At 47.0% G+C, this 21,755-nt stretch overlaps 1 protein-coding gene across 3 annotated transcripts in view; it reads left to right on the top strand.

Annotated features, from left to right (window-relative positions):
- The window catches only part of ATG4B (autophagy related 4B cysteine peptidase), a 471,612-nt gene that overhangs the window by 180,011 nt on the left and 269,846 nt on the right, over positions 1–21,755 (top strand). For all 3 annotated transcript variants that reach the window (XM_030215863.1, XM_030215862.1, XM_030215861.1), the window contains exon 4: positions 1,150–1,248. In XM_030215863.1, the coding sequence (XP_030071723.1) occupies positions 1,150–1,248 (99 nt within the window). The remainder of the gene's footprint in view (positions 1–1,149; positions 1,249–21,755) is intronic.

Raw genomic sequence — 21,755 nt, 5'->3', positions numbered from 1 at the left:
TATGGCTAAGCACCTACATTTAGATGATTATTTTTAGTAGGTGCCTCAAGTTAGGTGCCTAACAAGTGGGCAGATAGAAAAATTAGATCCTAATACTAGAATTTTGACACTTAAGTGAAATGCTGAGCATTTTTTAAATTCATCCTTCAGTGGAATCAAGCCACAGGTTGGATTTTTGTTTTTATATTTTCCATGTTTTTTTATGTCAACCTGTAGTTAAAACATCTTACTTGTTATGACCATGATATCCTAGCTGTTTTTGGAGAAGTCACAGTTGCTTCCCGGTAATAGGTTTTATCCTGTTGCTATTGACGATCAGTTCTTAGAAAATGTGCCACCTTCCGTGTGGAGTTGGCTTCTACTAATTGCTTTATGTGAATTCAGGTAGCCCTGTGTGACAATACTGGTTCAGGAAGTCACGTACATGTACACTGTTCTGCTCTAGAAAGCTCTAAAACTTTGTGTACATTCCTCTGTGCTGGGCTGCATCAAACAATGTCATGGCACTTTGTGAGGATTTAAATCCAGTTGACCTTGGAAAGCACATGTTAAAAGGTAAGTAATTTTGTTTTATGTTGGGTTTAGAGGAAAAAATAGTATTAAATCTTCTGTGATGCCACCCTATCTGCTTGCACCACTGCAAATTGCCAATTATGCACTGTAGTTTGTATCCTGGTGTGCACTGTTGGACAATACTTAAAACAGAATTTATAATTCCAAATTAGTGCTGATTTGCACTGTTATGCTAGGATATTGGTCCTGGTGAGAATCTTCAGCAGCCAGTCACAAAACAATGATTAATTTTATAATTGCTTGTAGCAGTATCATGATGAATGGATTCTTTGCCCTGGGGTCAAGTATGCACAATATCATGCCCAACTTATGCATTTTGCTTCCTTAAGCTTTCCAGCCTCTTTGATAGAAGAGATCTCTGAATTTTCAAGGTCATTAAGCATCTACTTTCCAGTATCTCACTTTTAAAACCATAGAGAAATTAAGTTCCATCAACACATACTTTTGTTTCTAAATTTATTTTCCATATTTTGATTTCAGATATAATACTGCTGTTTCTATTTATGAGCTCTAGATTGACTCGTCAGCACTCTGCGACAGTTTATGCTATTTATTGCTGTTGTTTTGTGGTTATAGGTGGCACAGGTCCTACCTCAGACACCGGCTGGGGTTGTATGCTACGCTGTGGACAGATGATCTTTGCCCAAGCTCTTGTCTGCAGGCATTTAGGCAGAGGTAAGTACACAATATTGCTCTAAGTGAGGAAAACTGGATATAAAATTAGATAATACTCGCCAGGAGTGAGGTATCAGCTGGCCTAGGCCGAACCTAAACTGATGAGAATCTGAATATTAGATTTAAATGAGAAACGTGCAGTGGCGTAGGAAGGGGGGGGCGGGAGGGGCAGTCCGCCCCGGGTGCACGCGCTCGGGGGGTGCCGGCCCTGCTGGTTCCCTGCTCCCTCTGCCCCGGAACAGGTTACTTCCTGTTCCGGGGCAGAGAGAGCAGGGAACCAGCGGGGCCGACCAGATTACTTCCTGTTCCGGGGCAGAGAGAGCAGGGAACCAGCTGGGCCGACGCAGCTCCGAGTGATGTGCACTCGGGGCGGATCGGCCCTCCCGCAGGTAAGAATGCGGTCCGGGGGGGGGTTCGTGGTCCGGTGGGGGTGCACCGCAGAGGGGGGGGGGGGTCACACCGTGCTGCACCCGGCGGGGGGGGGGGTGCGCAGCGGCGACCCGCCCCGGGTGCCATTAGCCCTCGCTACGGCACTGGAAACGTGCATTTGTTTACATGCCTTTGATTTGTTAACACACCTTAAATCTAGTGCACACTAAATCAGTTTAATGTGTGTTAACCTACAAATTATGCATGTAAGTGAATTAAAGTGACTAACGTATGTTTAAACATTTTTTACTAAATAAAAATGTATGAAATGAACTGAAAAAATCAGAACTAGAAAAAAGCCTCAGCAAACCAAAAAAATTTTGCCCTGCTTATGTCTCTAATCTAAAACTTTGTGTAAGACTCAGTCATGCTGTAGAGCCAACCTGAACACAGGAAGCTGTCCTTTTGTCACCCAAGATTTTAGAATTTGAATATTTACAACTATGAGAATATTTATTGATGTGGAAGAAGACAGCTTGATTTTTTTAGAAATGGGTTGGGTTGGCTTTGCTTCACATAGCTGTAACAGGTCAAAACAGATCTTGCAGACATTTAGGGCCAACCTTAAGGAGGGGCAACAGGGGCAACCACACTCCTAGGGGCCCTGTGCTTAACTGAGTCAGTTTTACAACTGATGGCTGACTAAAAGTTAAAGCTTTTCCCTTTCCATTTCCCTCTCCATCTCCTTCTCTCTCGCTCCCCCTCCTCCTTGGTAGTTGTGCTCTTCAGCACTGATTCTCTATACTCCTCCCAGTGTACCGCTGACCAGCCCTTACGTGTTCTCCCTCTTACTCCCCTTCACCCTTTGGTTTCACACTTCTCAGAGGGATAGCACCGTTTTCTCCAAGGACAAGCAGGGCCAGTGTATTCTCACATGTGTGTGATGTTATTTGACGAAGCCCGGTGCAGACGCTGCCTAGCTCGCATGGCTTTAAGGAAGTTCTGGCAGTGTCGCACTTCACATGCACAGGTGTCATCCTACTGGATGCGCCAGCGCAGTTACCTCAGTCTCGTCTCTTCCTTGGAGTTGGGAGGATATGTTTTTGGATTCTCTCTTCAGCTCATAGTTCTTTCAACTTTCGACTGCCTTCACGTGCAGGTTTAGCACTTATTTTGATTTGTTTTCCTCAGTATTTCCCTTGTTTTACCTCAGCAGTTATTTTCTTAGTTTTTTTGATCCTGCAAGTTTTCGTTATTTTTTCGTGACTCATTAGGCCCACTTTAGACCTGAGCACCGGTGCCAATTTCAGTCTTGCACCCTTAATTTGGCCGCCATTCTTCTCGATGTCTAAGAAGAACCCCAGTGGCTTCAAAAGGTGTGCACAATGTAATCAGGTTATTTCTGCCATGGACCCGCACAGTTGATGCATCAGGTGCCTTCGGTCTGACCACCAGCCTGATTCTTGTTCTTTCTGTTTACAAATGCAGCTGACGACATAGAGGGCATGTGAGGTCCAGCAGAAGAAACTTTTTGGCTCCTTGAAGGCTGGTCCATCGACATTGGCACCAGAAGTATTGATCTTGATGGCTGCATAGACTACCTCTACCACTGGGAGTTCACCGGCATCGAGGAGGTCTCCACCTCCCTCAACATCGGGTGCAGACAACAGGCCCCAAGACCGGTCAGCATCAGACACAACATTGAAAATGTGTACGGGTTCGATGTCATCTTCTTTAGCATCAAGGGATCCCAGTGCTGTGCATTGGGGGAAACCTATGAAGCATCGGCATCAATCCTCATCAAAGCATGGTGCTGGGAAGCCAGAACATCAGAGTTACTGGTCCCTGAGAAGCATTTGCACTGGGAGGGTCACTCCTTCTGTTTAGTGGAGGTCCTGGTGCTTCCACTTCCGGTACGATATCGACTTCTTTCCAGGCTATCTCTGATCTGGCTCCCCAGCCTTTGCCAAAGTCACCACTTGATGAATGGTACCGGGCCATGCTCAGAGAGGAGCTGGCGCAGATGCTCCAGCTGCACTCTGTTCAGGCATCAAGGGTGCTTGCGCCAGCTGCAGCTCAGCCTCAGCTCCTTCCTGAGGCCCATGTTCTGCCTGTGGAGCGGTCTTCAACACTGGCATCTTGATAGGTGTTGACATTGACCCATGCAGCACTGCCCTCGACATCGGGAGAGGAAGCTTCACCGGTCGGAGGGTAGGACTGTACCTTGGCGCCATCCAGGGCATGGACATGGTACCACAGAGCTGAGATAGGCCCAGACTGACTCAGACCATTCTGAATACCTAGAGGAGACTGATCTGTTCATGGGAGTCAAATGAGGATCCACATTACTTCTTGAGGACGAGTCTTATGGATCCCTTCTGACCCCTCCCTACCACAAGAGAGGTGTAAATCTCCAGCTGAGATTCACTCTCTCGTTTACTGGTTTTGTGAAGGAGATGGCTTCAGCTATCCCATTTAAATTGGAAACGGAGGAGGAAGCTGAGATGTTATCAGTCTTGGACTATGAATCTCCTCCCAGGGAGGGAGACATGGATCCATTACACCCTATCCTGAAAAATGCACTGATGAAGAACTAGGATTCTCCCCTCTTAGGTCAGTTGTACCTAGGAAGATGGATACACAGTATTGTATCCTAAAGGCTTCTAGATTCAAGAGAGTGCAACTGCCTCACCACTTTCTAGTGGTCGAATACTCTCTCAAGCTGGCCAGAAGCTCCTAGACTTATGCCTCGGTGTCCCCAGGTAGGGAGGCTCAGACTCTGTTTGAGAAAAAGTTTATCAGGCCTTGATGCTTATTGCCTGCATCCAGACCTACCAGCTCTACACAAGCATCTACTTGGTCCCTGGTTCGCAATGCGCTTTTTCTCATGGACTCTCTCCTTCAGGAGCAGGCCACAGAGCTTTGTCAGTTGGCCAAAAAGCAGCTGGACTGCAAGATGTATCTGGAAAGGGGCACCTATGATACTTTTGACATTGCATCCAGACTCTCTGCCATGGGTATGAGAATGCATAGACACTCATGGCTACAACATGGAACAAGTAGTTCAAGAGAGGTTAGTGGACATACCCTGAGAAGGAGACAGTCTTTTTTGGGACAAGGTGGAGGAGGTAGTTAACCTCATTAAGAAGCATTCTGACACCATTCAGTCTCTCTCTCGGCAGTTTCCAACTGCAAACTCCTCTACCAGGAGGATCGCGAGCAGGTCCAGATATAAACCCTACTGCTCTCAAAGCCATAGTTACCTGCCACCTTCCCACTCATCCTAGTAGTCTCAGCCCCAACCCCAACAGTCCCATCCATATCAGCTTAGGACCCAAAAGTCCCTGCTGGCTCCCCAGTCAAAGCTTTTGATTAGCTCCAGGAGAGCATAGCTGCAGCCAAGTAACCATCCCGGGCGACCTTCTGGTAGGAGGGAAAATGAAATTTTTTTCCATCAAAAGTGGCCCCTTGTAACCTCTGATCGGTGAGTTCTTCAAATAGTCTGTCTCAGTTACACTCTGCATTGGTGACAGAGGCCATCAGATTGCCCACCGAGAGCATCATTCATCAGTTCTTAGCACCTGCAGGTACTTGCAGAGGAAATCTCCACTCTTCTACAGGCCAATGTGATTGAACCTTTACCACCAGGGTAAGATGGATTCTATTCCAGGTTCTTCCTTGTGCCTAAAAAGGTGGGGGAATTTCATCCCTTCCTAGACATAAGGGCCCTGAATAAATTCCTGCTCAAAGAGAAGTTTAGGATGATTTCCCTGGGCACCCTTCTCCCCATTATTCAGGAAAATGATTGGCTATGCTCTCTGGATTTGAAGGATGCCGACACCCGCATTTCAGTTCTTCCCAGTCACAGGAGGTATCTCAGATTTCAGATAGAGAAACATCACTATCAGTACTTCATTCCGCCATTTGGCCTTATGTCAGTTCCCAGGATATTCACCAAGTGTAGCAGTAGTAGCTGCGTTTTTACGCAGACTGGGAGTATATGTGTTTCTTTATGTGGTCAAATCGCAGCGCAATCATACCATTTTTAGTGCTGTATCTTTACTTGACCTACGAGGTACTTTTATCTACAGATATACTAGACCCCTGACGCAGGCCTTACGGCCGAAACACGTCACGTGTCGGGTCAATTCAGCTACTATTAATAAAGACCTTGTTCAGGAAGACACTCATTGTGAGAGGACTTTTTTGGATCCACTGTGTGTTTTTCCTTTCGTTGGTTTCCTTGTGGAGAGCTCACCTTCTGTGGGTGTTTAGAACAAAAGGTTTATCATAAACTACCCCGTCCCACCTTCTTCTGGTCCAGTGATTGGCGTACATAGGGGCCCTGCTCGATACATTGCATGCTCGGGCTTTTCTCCCGCAAGTGAGAGTAGACACCTTGATAGCACTAGCCTCGCAGGTTTGCAGCAACAAGCAGTCACAATTCGGCAAATGTTCTGCTTCCAAATCAGGAAGCCTCAACAGTACATGTAACTCCCATGGCATGGTTCCATTTGAGAGTGGACCAGTGGACTCTAGCTTCTCCGAGGACAAGCAGGCTGCTTATTCTCACATATGGGTCGACGTCCACGACGGCCCAGGAATTGGAAATTTTGCAAGCAAAATAAACAAAAGGTTTTGCCAGAGAGTTCTGGCGCGAATCGCGCTCACCATGCACGTGCGGACGACTTTCCGCCTGCCGCGCGAGCGTGCTACCTCATTTCTTTTGTCTCCGCGGTTAGGTGCGGCAGTGTTTCCTTTGCGCTCCGTCAGGCCCAGGAAGAGAACTACTCTTTGCGACTGAGTTTTGCTTTATTTTTACGTTTATTTTCTTTCTTTAAAATATTTTAGTTTTCTTGGGTTTTTTTTTGTCCAGCTTTAAAGTTTCCTTTCTTTTTTGACGCGACCGGCCTTTGGGCCGTGCAGTCGGGTTTATTCCCTTTTTTGTGCCTTCTTTTTTGGCACAATCACGTCATTTGATTTTGCCGAGGCCATTTTCCCTTCCATGTCATCGAAGACACCCAGCGGCTTCAAACGTTGTACTCGGTGCAACTGGACCATCTCAGGTACCGATACCCATGCCTGGTGTATCCAGTGTCTTGGGCCTGACCATAGCCCAGCCGCTTGTAGTCTGTATCTTCGTATGAAGAAACTAACCCAAGCGTCTCTAGAAGCCCAACGAGAGAAGCTTTTTGGGGCTCAATCCGGTCCTTTGACATCAGTACCAAGGGCGGCGGCGGCGGCGACATTGACGGAAGCATCGATGTTGGGAGCAAGGGTAAAGGCTGCTCAGAGACCAGTTCGCGCTGGGAGCAGTGAGGCGTCGAGTGGGTCTCCACCTGCCTCGAGGCCTCCTGTTATGCAGGCCCCCCAGGACCGCCCTTCGTCGGACCCGGCCCCGAGGAGACGTGAGGATTCCATGTCTTCCTTATCGGTACCGATGAGTCTCGATGACGGGCGTTGAGCGAAAGCAAGGAAGCACCATCATCATTCTCCCTCGACACACGGTACCGGGAGCACCGGGGCGTCAAGAGAGTCGGCACCCAAGAAACATCGGCACCGAGAGGACCGCTCCCCCTCGATACAGGAGGTGCCGATGCGTCTGTCTCCTAGCAGCCCGGTACCTGCTCCTGAGCCTCCACAGATTCTGACACATCCGGGCCTTGTTTCCAAAACTTCTGGAGAGACTGCTACGTCAGTCAGCTTCGGTGTTGGGGGTGCTTGCACCTTCTGTACCATCTGCTGCAGCGGTGTCTGGCCCTTTACCGGTGGTGAGGTCCCTGACGCCGCTTGCGTTATCGACATTGGCTGCCAACCAGGTCGACTCCCCTTCGATGTTGGTGGAGGGAGCTTCATCGTAGTCGGACCAGGCATCGGCCTCTCGACATCGCCACAGAGGACATCGTTCCTCGGCGTTGCGGCAGGTCCAGTGTTGAAGCACCTTAACTCAGATTTTATCCGTTACTGAGCAGGAGCGTTCATGGGAGTCAGATGAGGATCCCAGGTACTTCTCTTCTGATGAGTCCTATGGGATTCCCTCTGAACCTTTCCTTCCACCAGAAAGGAGACTGGGCATCGGCCTCTCGACGTCGCCACAGAGGACATCGTTCCTCGGCGTTGAGGCAGGTCTAGTGTCGAAGCACCTTAACTCAGGTTTTATCCGATACTGAGCAGGAGCATTAGTGGGAGTCAGATGAGGATCCCAGGTACTTCTCTTCTGATGAGTCCTATGGGATTCCCTCTGAACCTTCCCTTTCACCAGAAAGGAGACTATCTCCACCGGAGAGTCTGTCCTTCTCCTTTTTTGTCCGGGAAATGGCTATGGCTATTCCCTTCCCTGTGGAGGTTGAGGATGAGCCCAGGACTGAGATGCTCGAGGTCCTGGATTATTCTTCTCCACCTAAAGAGGCTGTGACAGTTCCTCTGCATAAGGTACTGAAGGAAGTCCTTTTGCAAAACTGGTCAGCCCCTCTGTTTGGCCCCGTGGTCTCTAAAAAAAGCTGAATCCCAGTATCGGATCCACGGTGAACCTGGATTGATTGATGAGGTCAAGAGAGCCAGGAGTACTAGAGACTATGCTTTGGCGCCCCCAGGCACAGAAGCTAGGACTCTTGATTCTTTTGGGAAGAAGACCTTATCAGGCCACTATGCTCGCTGCAAAGATCCAGTCTTCACGAGCGTCCACTTGCGGGACTCGATATGTCCAGCTTGGTTGATGCACTCCCTACAGAGCTGGCCGAGCCTTTTCGCCAGGTGGTCAGGCAGCAGAAGGCGTGTCGCAAGTTTATTTATTTATTTATGAACATTTATACCCCACTTTTTTCCACATGAAGCAGACTCAAAGTGGCTTACAATGCATAGGTGAATCAATTACAATTACATTAGATAGGGGAGAAGGAACAGGGTAAGAAGGAAAAGGGAAAGGGAAGAGAGACCAAGATGGACGGTGGTAATCCAGATGCTGAGATGGTCCAGAGTGGTACGAACAGTTCTCGGCAAGGCGATCCACAATTGGGAACTGTAGCAATACCCAGTAAGCGCAGACGAAGTGCAGAAGAAACAGCAGTATGCGGCCTGGAGAGTGGTAGTGGTCACCAGAGGCAGTTCATATGCCAGTTCAGAGAGGCCTTCTGACGGCAGGTGAAACCACAGATCTCACACTGTAGAGGTTTCTCGCCTGTATGAATCATTCTATGCACAGCAAGGTTATGGGAGCCCTTAAAGGCGCGGGCACAATATTCACAGATATAAACCCTTTGGTCTGTTTGGTGCTTGGCATGCTGAAGCAGCTGCCTGTGAAGTCAAAAAAGCCGTCCGCAAGAAGGATGTGGACAAACATACTTTTTCTTTAGAAGATGTTGATATTTGATGTGATGCGGCAGGTAGCGCGGATGTGCAAGCACGGTCCCAGAGCCTTCCATCTCACAGCGAACATATTGGATTGGGGGCTTTTTCCTCCTTTTGGGCACCCGGTGTGTTTTGTCATCCTTGTGCCTCCCACCTCTTTGCCTAGGTGGATCATCATCTTCCCGGAACTCATGTTCTTCCTTTACTTCTACCTTGATCTCCTTCTGCTTCTCCTTTCCTTCCTTCCCTTTCCCTGACTTCCGCCTGGCTTTCAGGGGTACCCTTTCTAAGTGTGGTTTATAGGTTTCATCTCTTTGGTCAACTTCCTCACTAAGCAGCAATTCTTCTGCATCACTGATTCCAATTACCGAAGGATGAACCTCAGTGATCTCATACTCAAGCTGTTCTGGCTCTGACTTGCAGATAAGCTGCAGGGAGATAGTTCGAGACCTTGATTTGCGTGAGTTTTCTACATCACGATGATGAGAAGGGGTTGGGTTCCTGGCCAGGGGTACTTTTGACATGACATCCAGGATCGCTGCTCAAGGTATAGTGATGCGCAAACTCTCATGGCTGCGTGTCTCTGACCTTGATCATTCAGTCCAGCAGCAGATGGCGGATGTTCCTTGCTAGGGAGACAACCTTTTTGGAGAAAAAGTAGAGGATCTTGTTGATCAGATCAAGAAGCATAATGATGCTATGGATTTTCTCTCCCACCGGGTGCCTTCTGCTACTGCCTCCTCATCTAGGAGGTTTTTTGGAGGGAAGAGGAGTGCTCCCTATTCCTATCCTAAGCGTAGGTACACTCTTGCTTCTCGGCAGCCTACCGAGGCTCAGCCCCAGCGTGCTCGTTCTCGTCAACAGCATGCGTCTAAGACCCATGCTGCTCCCCAGCAAAAGCAAGGGATGGGCTTTTGACTGGCTCCAGTTAAGCATAGCCTCAATAAAAGTGTCCGTGCTGGACAACTTGCCGGTTGGAGGGAGGTTGATATTTTTTCAACAAAGGTGGCCTCTTATAACCTCCCACCGGTTGGTTCTTCAAATAGTCCGGTTAGGATACACCCTCAATCTGGAATCCAAACCTCCAAATTGCCCATCGGGAGCTCAATCCTACAGCTCCCAGCACAGGCAGGTACTTGCAGAGGAACTCTCCGCCCTTCTACAGGCCCAAGTGGTCAAACCCGTTCCACCAGGGGAAGAAGGGCTGGGATTTTATTCTAGGTACTTCTTTGTGCAAAAGAAAACTGGGGGGGATGCATCCCATCCTAGGGCCCTGAACAAATTTCTTATCTGAGAAAAGTTCAGGATGGTTTCTCTGGGCACCCTTCTTCCCATGATTCAAGAAAAATGATTGGCTATGCTCTCTGGACTTAAAGGATGCTTACAAACACATTTTGATACTCCCAGCTCACAGGAAGTATCTTCAATTTTGGCTGGGAACACAGCACTTTCAGAACTGTGTACTGCCCTTTGGTCTGGCGTCCGCGCCCAGAGTATTCACAAAGTGTCTGGCGGTAGTTGCAATGTCGCTACGCAGACTAGGAGTGTATGTGTTCCCTTATCTCGACGATTGACTGGTGAAGAGCACCTCGAAGGCAGGCACTCAGCAGTCCATGCAAATGACTGTTCAGGTGCGAGAGCTACTGGGGTTCATGATAAATTATTCCAAGTCCCATCTCACCCCAGTTCAGGAATTGGAATTCATTGGAGCTCTGTTGAACACAAAGACAGCTCATGCTTATCTTCCCGAGGCAAGGGCGGACAACCTCCTGTCCCTAGTGTCCTTAGTATGAGCGTCTCAACAGATCACGGCTCAGCTGATGTTGAGACTCCTGAGGCACATGGCCTCTACAGTTCATGTAACTCCTATGGCACGTCTGAACATGAGATCAGCTCAATGGACCCTAGCATCCCAGTGGTGCCAAGCTACGGGAGATCTAGAGGATGTGATCCGTCCACCGACTTCCAGAATTCTCTGCAGTGGTGGACGATTCGGCCCAATTTGACCTTGGAACATCCATTCCAAATTCCTCAGCCACAAAAAGTGCTGATGACGGATACATCCCTCCTGGGGTGGGGGGGGGGGGGGCTCATGTCAATGGGTTTCACACTCAAGGAGCTTGGTCCTTTCAGGAAAAGGATCTTTAGATCAATGTCCTGGAATTGCCAGCGATCTGGAACGCTCTAAAGGCTTTCAGAGATCGGCTGTCCAACCAAATCATATTGATTCAGACAGACAATCAGGTTGCCATGTACTACGCCAACAAACAGAGGGGCACCGGATCTCGCCCTCTGTGTCAGGAAGCTGTCCAGATGTGGCTTTGGGCATGCCGTCACTTCATGTTTCTGCAAGCCACTTATCTGGCAGGTGTAAACAACAGTCTGGCCAACAGGCTGAGCAGGATAATGCAACCTCACGAGTGGTCACTGAACATGAAAGTAATCCGCAAGATCTTCCGAGCGTGGCGCACCCCCTCAGTGGATCTTTTTGCCTCTCAGATCAATCACAAGGTCCCTCAGTTCTGTTCCAGACTTCAGGTCCACGACAGACTAGCGTCAGATGATTTTCTCTTCCATTGGGGAACGGGCCTTCTGTATGTGTATCCTCCCATACCTCTAGTAGGGAAGACTTTGATGAAACTCAAGCAGGACTGTGGGACCATGATTCTGATTGCTCCCTTCTGGCTGCATCAGATTTGGTTTCCTCTTCTTCTGGAGTTGTCCTCCGATGAACCGTGGAGATTGGAGTGTTTTCCAACCCTCATCACCCAGAACGAGGGGTCGCTTCTACATCCCAATCTCCAGTCTCTGGCTCTCACGGCCTGGATGTTGAGAGCTTAGAATTCGCCTCCTTGGGTGTTACAGAGGGTGTCTCCCGAGTCTTGTTTGCTTCCAGAAAAGATTCCACGATTCAAATGGAGGAGGTTTGCTGTTTGGTGTGACAGCAAGGCCCTAGATCCTCTTTCTTGTCCTACACAGTCTCTGCTTGAATACCTTCTACACTTGTCAGAGTCTGGTCTCAAGACCAACTCCGTAAGAGTTCATCTTAGTACGATTAGTGCTTTTCATTGCCGTGTAAAGCATAAGCCTATCTTTGGACAGCCTTTAGTTGTTCGCTTTATGAGAGGTTTGCTTTTGTCAAAGCCCCCTTTCAGACCTCCACCAGTGTCATGGGATCTCAACGTTGTTCTCACTCAGCTGATAAAAGCTCCTTTTGATCCACTGAATTCCTGCCATCTGAAGTATTTGACCTGGAAGGTCATTTTCTTGATGGCTGTTACTTCAGCTCGTAGGGTCAGTGAGCTTCAGGCCCTGGTGGTGCATACACCTTATATCAAGTTTCATCACAAAGAGAGTAGTCCTCCACACGCACCCTAAGTTCCTGCGTAAGGTGGTGTCGGAGTTCCATCTGAACCAGTCAATTGTCTTGCCAACATTCGTTCCCCATCCTCATACCCGCCCTGGTGAAAGCAGTTTACATACATTGGACTGCAAGAGAGCATTAGCTTTTTACGTGGAGCGGACGAAGCCCTTCAGACAGTCTGCCCAGTTTTTTGTTTCTTTCGATCCCAACAGGAAGGGAGTTGCCATCAGAAAACGCACCATTTCCAATTGGCTGGCAGATTGCATTTCCTTCACTTATGCCCAAGCTGGGCTGACTCTAGAGGGCCATGTCACGGCTCATAATGTTAGAGCCATGGCTGCATTTTTATTTATTTATTTTGTAGCATTTGTATCCCACATTTTCCCACCGATTTGCAGTAATGGCGGTTGCATTTCCGGGTAACAGAGCACAAAAGTCGTTGCATTAAGGTGCATACATACATGGTAAAGAAGAATACTTTGCGGTAGTGCATATTGATTCCTACGTGATAGATAGGATTGTAACATACATTAGGTCATCAACTGTAGAGAAACCATATTCAACATAATGGTTAAAGTGAAAGAGGTTAGTCAGTCAAGTGATAGAAGTTCGGTTTTTCTAGTTCATGTGTAGTCTCATTATTTAGTATTAAGGATTAACGTTATTGGTATGCCTTCTTGAACAGATCAGTTTTCAGTAGCTTTCGGAAGATAGTTAAATCTTGCGTTGTTTTTATGGCCTTCGGTAATGCGTTCCATAGTTGCGTGCAAATGTAGGAGAAACTGATTGCCTATATGGATTTATATTTTAATCCTTTACAGTTGGGGTAGTGGAGATTGAGGAATGAGCGTGCTGATCTTTTTGCGTTCCTAGTAGTCAAGTCTATGAGATCTGACATGTAGGCCGCTGCTTCCCCGTGAACGATTTTGTGAACCAGGGTACATACTTTGAACGCAATACGTTCTTTTAGTGGGAGCCAGTGCAATTTTTCTCTTAGGGGTTTGGCGCTTTCGTATTTCGCTTTTCCAAATATGAGTCTAGCTGCTGTATTTAAAGTCAGCCTCCATTGAGAAGATTTGCAAGGCTACAACATGGTCATCAGTCCACACATTCACATCTCACTACTGCCTTCAGCAACAGTCGGTTTGGGCAGTCGGTGCTGCAGAATCTGTTCGGGGTTTAGGATCCAACTCCACCCCGCTAGACCTATTTTTGTTCTGTTCCAGGCTGCACTCTCAGTTAGTTGTTTATGGTTTCAGGTCAATCTATGTTATGTCCTCGCCGTTGCGAGGCCCAATTGACCAATGTTCATTGTTTTGAGTGAGCCTGGTTGCTAGGGATACCCCACATGTGAGAACAAGCAGCCTGCTTGTCCTCAGAGAAAGCGAAGATACTTACCTGTAGCAGATATTCCCAGAGGACAGCAGGCTAATTGTTCTCACAAACCCGCCCTCCTCCCCTTTGGAGTTGTTGTTTGTTTGTTTGCTTATTTTTATGCTTTTTGATTAAACTGAGGTAGCACGCTCGCGCAGCAGTTGGGAAGTCGTCCGCGCATGCGTGGTGAGTGCGATTCGCGTTCCAGAACTCTCTGACAAAACCTTTTGTTTATTTTGCTTTCAAAATTTCTGATTCCTGGGCCGCCATGGACGTCGACCCACATGTGAGAAGAATCAGCCTGCTGTCCTTAGAGAATACCTGCTAGAGGTAAGTGTCTTCGCTTTCCCAGTGGTCTCAGGCAGCTGGGAATCTAGCAGATGAAATCCAGATTACACCAGAGTTAACTCATGCCCTTCTCTGGTGAACAATTTGATCGAATTTGACTATGGGATTACCGTTCCAAATTCCACTTACTTAGAAGGTGTTAACAGTGGATGCATCCAACCAAGGATGGGAAGCTCATGTAGATGGACTTCTCACCCAGGGAACTTGGTCTGCTCAGGAAACACATCTTCATATCAACCTTCTTGAGCTGAGGGCCATTTGGAATGCTTTAAAAGGATTTCAGAGATCGGCTACAGAACCGAATTATTCTTATTCAAATGGACATCCAGGTTGCAATGTTCTATATAAACAAGCAGGAGAGTACTAGTTCCTACCCCTTGTGTCAGGAAGCAATCGGAATATGGCAGTGGGCCCTTCTTCACGGAATGGTAATTTGAGCCACATACCTCCAAGGAATGGAGAACTGCATGACAGACAGACTGGGCAAGGTTTTGCAACCACATGCATGGTCTCTCAACATGGTCATAGCCCACAAGATCTTCCAAGTGTGAGGCACCCCCTCAGTGGATCCTTTTGCCACTCATCTCAACAACTTCCTAGATGATATTACAGTAACCTAAAAGACTTAGAACAAGGGATTGTACTAATAGATGAAAATGCTCCTGATTTAGGGGCCCTTTTACAGAGCGGCGGTAAGCCCAAAGCAGGCTTACCACTCGCTCACTCTTTTGGTACTTCTGCTGGCCCAACACGGCTGCCAGCAGTAGTCCCACCCCGAGTGTGCACCATTTCCATGGGAAAAAAAGGAGAACCCCTGGAAATGGCTTGTGTGGTGGTAACCAGGGGGTTAATCAGGAATCGCCGTACACTGCCCAGTTACTGCCGCTTTAACCTTTCCTCATAGGGAAGTCAGCCTATTCCCTTTGTCATTTTTGTCGCCCTTCTCTGTACCTTTTCTAATCCCACTATGGGGCTCATTTTCAAAGCACTTAGCCTCCCAAAGTTCCATAGAAACCTATGGAACGTAGCCTCCCAAAGTGCTTTGAAAATATGCCTCTATATCTTTTTTGAGATGCGGTGACCAGAATTGAACACAATATTCGAGGTGCGGTCGCACCATGGAGCGATACAAAGGCATTATAAAGTCCTCATTTTTGTTTTCCATTCCTTTCCTAATAATACCTAACATTCTAATTGCTTTCTTAGCCGCCGCCGCCGCACACTGAGCAGAGGATTTCAACATATCATCAACGATGACGCCTAGATCCATTTCCTGGTCAGTGTAGAATGTAGAACCTTGTATTTATGTAGCTATAATTTGTGTTCCTTTTTCCCACATGCATCATTTTGCACTTTCTCAAATTAAACGTCATCTGCCATTTAGATGCCCAGTCTCGTAATTTTTCACAATTCTCTCGTGATTTAACAACTTTGAATAACTTTGTGTCATCAGCAAATTTAATTACCTCATTAGTTACTCCCATCTCTAGATCATTTCTAAGTATGTTAAAAAGCAGAAGTCCCGTGGGAGATCCAAGATGGCCGCGATCTGCTAGGACGTCCCATACCTCGCTCCTACGATGCCGAAGCGAAGAGGAAAAGTAGCGGGCAGAGCTTCCCCGCTCCCGTCTCCTTTGCCGGGTCCTATTGACCGTTTTATGAGGCCGCGGACAACTGTGCAACAAAGCAGCACTCCGCCGATTGGGAATGCTGGCGAACAGGAGAATTCGGCTTCCCTCGGCTTTGAAACAACGCTGAGTCCTGCAGCGCGAACTCCACCTCCCCAACCGCTTGGCGCGAGTTCTTTCCTCTTTGACCCTACAGGGTCCCCCTTGGAACAAGGCACGGGCCCAGAAGAGCGTTGGGGTGAAGCTTCATTTCCAACTGAGGAAGGAATGGAGGGCATTTTGCCCAAAGAACCGCAGCAAAACGAGGGGAGAGAAACTGAGAGCCGGAGTGTGGAAGTTGAGCAGACTTCAATAAGGTTTGAATTACCTAAGGAACTAGTGGCCAAGCCAAAAGAAGTAACCTTAGAAGTATTGTGGGACTTGATGTCTAATTTGGGACAAATTTTCCTCAAACAAACTAACGAACTTTTACCTAGGGTAAAACATGTAGAAATTGACTTACAAAAAGAGGGAGAAGAGATTAAAGCTCTGAATGAAAAAATTGAAAAAATTGATCAAAGGATTATGAAAGTTGAAACATTACATACTACAATTATAAAAGATGTTACAAATCTCAGACAAAAAATGGAGGTTTTTGATAATTTCACTAAGAATTATAATCTGAGATTTGTCAATTTCCCAAGGATACAAACAGTTCTCCCTCTGGATATGTTGAAACGTTATTTCTGTGAAGTTTTGAATATTATGGAAAAGGACTTTCCACCCTTTTCCTATGTATATTATGTCCCAGAAAGGAACATTAATCCAGATAATGAAAAAACCGTTGGATATTTCCCTTTTGCTTGAGACCTCTGATTCCCAATTGGCGACTGCTGCTACATTAGTGGCATCAGTCGCATTGATTCCTGATAAGAATTGGATCTTTCGCCTTTTTTTCCGTAATAAAGATAAACCCTTTTTGGGTTTTAAAATTATGCTATTTCCTGATGTCTCGAAAGAGACCAGAAGACGAAGGAAACAATTCTTGCTTCTTAAGCCTGAGGTTTTGCACTTGGGGGGTACCTTCTTTCTTAGATACCCCTGCAAGTGCATAATAAGGCTGAGAGGCAAGAAGTATATGTTTACTGAACCTGCTCATGTATCCTCCCTTTTGGCCTCAGTTAGATTGGAGAGCCAACATTAGAAAGTGCACAATCTCTTAGCAGAAACTAATTTCCAATATTTTTTCCTTGGTTATATTTCTCCCTTAGATTTCCTAAATCTTGGATCTCTCTTTATGGACTTGAGTGTCTTTGAAATTTTGAAAGTGTAATGACTTAATTGCTCTTTCTTTTCTCTTATTTTCCTGTGTATTTTTTTTTTTATTTTGAATGACACTTTCCTAAACAAGATGTTTCTTGTAAATTTTGATTAAAATGAATAAACAAATAAAAAAAAAAAAAAGCAGAAGTCCCAGCACAGATTCCTGCAGGATGCCACTATGTGCCCTTCTCCATTTAGAATACTGACCATTTAACCCTACTCTCTATTTTCTATCATTTAACCAGTTTTTAATCCACAATAGGACACTACCTCCTATCCCATGACTCTCCAGTTTCCTCTGGAGTCTTTCATGAGGTACTGTGTCAAACGCCGTTTGAAAATCCAGATTCACAATATTTGACCGGCTCACCTTTATCCACATGTTTGTTCGCCTCTTCAAAGAAATATAATAGATTGGTGAAGCTAGATTTCTCTTCACTAAAGCCATGTTGGCTTTTTCACATTAATCCATGCTTTTGAATATGCTCTGTAATTTTGTTCTTTATAATAGTCTCTACCATTTTACCTGGCACTGACGTCAGGCTCACTGGACTATAATTTCTTGGGTCTCCTTTGGAACCTTTTTTAAAAATTGGCATTACATTGGCCACCCTCCAGTCTTCTGGTACCATGCTTGATTTTAAGAATAAACTACATATTACTAACCATAGTTCTTCAAGTTCATTTTTCAATTCTATGAGTACTCTGAGATGAATACCATCTTGTCCAGGAGATTTGCTACTCTTCAGTTTGTCAAATTGAGCCATTACATCCTCCTGGTTTATAGAGTTCCAGTGGCGTAGCCAGACAGCCAATTTTGGGTGGGCCTGAGCACAAAGTGGGTGGGCACAAAATTTTCTCTCTCTCCCCTCTCCCCCAGCACTTCCCAATTCAAAATATAAATACTTTAGCAGGTGAGGATCCCCAATCTCTGTCAGCTGAAGGCCTCCAGTAAAGATGGCCAGAATTCCTCTCCACCAAGCCCAGTAGGCAGCAGCAATTCCTCGAGCCGCTGATGCCAGCACCTCATACATGCTTAGTTGTCAGTGGCTCCAGGATGCTGCCCCCATCTGCCAAGCTCAGTAGAAGAAGGCATCTCTGGCCAGCTTCAGAAGAGACCTCAGCTAGTTGGGCTTGGGAATCCCCACTAACTACAGCAAGGGTCAGGGCTGCCGTTAGCCATGCTGGTGACTAGGGCAGAAAATAAAGCCCCTTCCCCAATTCCCTCTCCTCTCCAATCTCCTCATCTGCCGTTAAAGTCACACTGACAGACCCTCACAAATTACAGAACAAGGATCACAAATTAGAAATAAAGATAAAGACAAAATTGAACTGGGAACCTCAGCATGTACTGCAACACTGGAGAAAAAAAAAACCCAAAACAAAACAAAAGCGCATTTCCTTTTCTACTTAACACAATAAAAAGAAATGCGCTATGCACATTTCCCAAAGTTAACATATTCCATTTAAAACATTCAAAGTAAAATGATTTTCCTACCTTTATTGTCTGGACATTTTATTTTTCCATCATGTTGGTTCCAATTTCTCTCTCCCGCTTTCCTGTCTGTCTTCTGCTAATTCTTCAAGCGGTTGTCCATTTGTCTTTTTTCTCCTGTCGTTTCATTTCCTCACTACACCTACCTCTGAAATATTGATCCTTCCATTTTAGCTCTTTCCTTTCTTTTTTTTTTTCTTTTCTGCCTCTGTACACTCAAATTTCATCCTCTTTCTAAATCTTTTCCTTCTTTTTACTTTTCAGATATCTATCACATTTCCATCTCCTTTCACCCACTAGCTCTCCCATTCCCCATTTCTCTCCTTCTCAGCCTTCCATTCCCTTCCATCTTCGATCTGTGTATTTCTACCCCCTGTGATCACTATTCTCTCATTTTTTCCTTGCCATCTCCACTCCCTGTGCCTCTCCCCCATGCTTTCCACCATTCCCAGTGTCTCCCTCCCTCCACCCTTGCAGCCCAGCATCTGTTCCCTCTTTCTACCCTCCTCACCCTCGTAGCCTGATATTTCCCTATCCCTTTTACCTCCCACCACCAGCATCTTCCTGTCCCATCTCTCTCCCCTCCCCCATTGTCCAGCATTTTTCCCTTTCTCTTCCCTACCATCCATTGTCTATCTTCTCTCCCTGGATCCATCTTCCCTCTTTCTCCCCTCCCCCGCTTGTGCATCTCTCCTTTCCTCTCCTCTTCTCCACCTTCATGTCCAACTTTTCTCCCTCTCCCTGCCTTGAGCCCCTGGTTTAAAATCTCTCTACCCCCCCTCCCACACCCACCACCATCTCTCAATCCTTCCTTTCCCTCACCTCAATTCCATGTTCAACATTTCCCCCTCATCTCTCCCTCCCTTCCATTTCCATGTCCAACACGTTTTTTTCTTTCATGCCCTTTCCCTCCCTCTCCCCATCCCACCCATATCCAACAATTCTCCCTCTCTTTCCCCTTGCAGCATCTCTCCGTCCCTCCCCCACCTAGCTCTACCCTGTTTCACTCCCTCATCCCAACAGTGATCCTGTCTCTCCCCGACGACCCCCCCCACACACACACACACACCAACCAACCAACCACCCGCCAGCATGCTGCAGTTTTGTTTCCCTCCCTTTCCCCAGCCACCACTCACTGAAACACTGACTACAGCCCTTCTTTCCCTTGGTCCTGCCGTCGGCTTTCTCCACCCTGGAGGTCTGGGAGGGTCTGGGCATCGGATCGGTGTCGGACCTTGACTCCTCCTTCGGTCTCGACTGGGGCTGACCTGGGCGTCGCGTGGCTGCGGGGCCTGCAGCATCTGACTCCTGTGTTTGCTTCCTTTTTCACGCCAGTGGCCTGGGCAACGGAGAGGCGGGCAGTACGAGGCGCGGAGCGGAAGGAACAGCGAGATCAACGGGAGGCTGTGCGTTGCGGCACCGCGCAGCCATGTGACAGCTGTTCTTCCTTCCTCCACTCCGCTCCATGGCAGAGTTGTTAGTTCTTCTGCTGCTTATCTCAGTGGATCCGCGCACTGCCAGGGCTGCCTGCTGCTGCGACTGCTTCCTCTGCGCTGGCCCGAAGAGGCGGGGCCAGCACAGAGAAAGCAGTCGCAGCAGCAGACAGCCCTGGCAGCGCGTGGATCCGCTGCAGATAAGCAGCAGAAGAACTAACAACTCAGCCAGAAGATGATGACAACCGATGCAGCTTTGTTGTAGACTGCGGTGCTGCCCGAAGGGAAGGGAGGGCCCGAGGGAAAGAAGGCCTGCAGCGTGCACCGTTGCTGGGTGGGCCTGAGCCCAAAATGGGTGGGCCCAGGCCCACCCGTGGCTACGCCCCTGGAGAGTTCATTCAGTTTCTCTGACTCATCATCTTTGAATACCATTTCTGGCACCAGTATCTCTCCCAAATCTTCGTCGGTGAAGACCAAAGCAAAGAATTCATTTAATCTCTCTGCTATGGCTTTGTTTTCCCTGATCGCCCCTTTTACCCCTTGGTCATCTAGCGGTCCATCCGATTCTTTTGCCGGCTTCTTGCTTTTAATATAACTAAAAGAAAAATTTTACTATGTGTTTTTGCCTTCAACGTAATCTTTTTTTCAACTCCCTCTTTGCCTTCTTTATCAGCACTTTGCATTTGACTTGCCATTCTTTATGCTGTTTCTTATTATTTTCAGTTGGTTCCTTCCATTTTCTTAAGGATTTTCTTTTAGCTCTGATAGCTTCTTTCACCTCACTTTTAACGCTTGCTGCTGTTTGGCCTGCCTTGCTCCTTTTTTAATACATGGAATATATCTGGCTTGGGCTTCCAGGATGGTATTTTTGAACAGCATCCACGCCTGATGTAAATTTTTGACCTTCGCAGCTGCTCCCCTAAGTATTTTTTTCACTGTTCTTTTCATTTTATCATAGTCTTTATCCATACATACCACCCTATGTTTTTAGATAGGTGAGTGAGTGGTCTCTTATGGAGTCTCACACACAGGTATGGCTGGTACTGAGAGGGAGCTGTAGCCTTCCTACTATTCTTCTTTCCCCTGGAACTAGCTCAACCTAACCCCATGGAAGTATTTTCCTACAATGACCACAATTCCTAGAATTTCCCAAAAACAAGCACCAAAAACAAACAGAAAATACAAGCCTCTGTTCTTGGCATTGGCTTATAGGGTTTTCAGAATATGCAAAAGCACCAATAACAAGTAAAATTCCACTTTCCTTACAAACAGTAGAGCATCAAACATATATTAGTGAGGGCTTACTACTGCCCAAAGCCCTTCTCTGGTTCCACATAGTACTGGTTACACGTGGGCAATCCCTCTCTTCCAGGTTCAGCCTAACAGTTTTTTCTCTATGGTTTGCACAACACTGCACAGAGGTTCAAACCACCTTTTCATGCATATAACATGTGCCACACCTAGGCTCTCAAAACCTTTTTCCATTTTAGCCCACCAGTACGCTGCATTGGTTTACAAAGCTCAGTTCAGGCCACCAGTACTGTCCATTGGTTTACAAAGCTCAGCATACAAAGGTTTCTCTCCAACTATAGCTTTGTTTCTCCCAGCCTTAACAGTCTTCTAAGTTCTCTTTCCAGGCTGCAATCAAATCCTTTATATTTTGTCTCCCAGCCCCTCCCCCCCCCCCCCCCCCCCCCCACACACACACACACTTCAGCCTGCCTATGTTCCTCACACTTTAGGGTCTATTGACTACTCAAGGAATTTCAGCCTGCCTATGTTCCTCACACTTTAGGGTCTATTGACTACCAAAGGAATTTCAGCCTGCCTATGCTCCTCACACTTTA

The sequence above is a fragment of the Microcaecilia unicolor genome, chromosome 10 (assembly GCF_901765095.1).
Source record: "Microcaecilia unicolor chromosome 10, aMicUni1.1, whole genome shotgun sequence".
Classification (NCBI taxonomy): Eukaryota; Metazoa; Chordata; class Amphibia; order Gymnophiona; family Siphonopidae; genus Microcaecilia; species Microcaecilia unicolor.
This window is presented reverse-complemented; position numbering and strand designations above follow the sequence as displayed.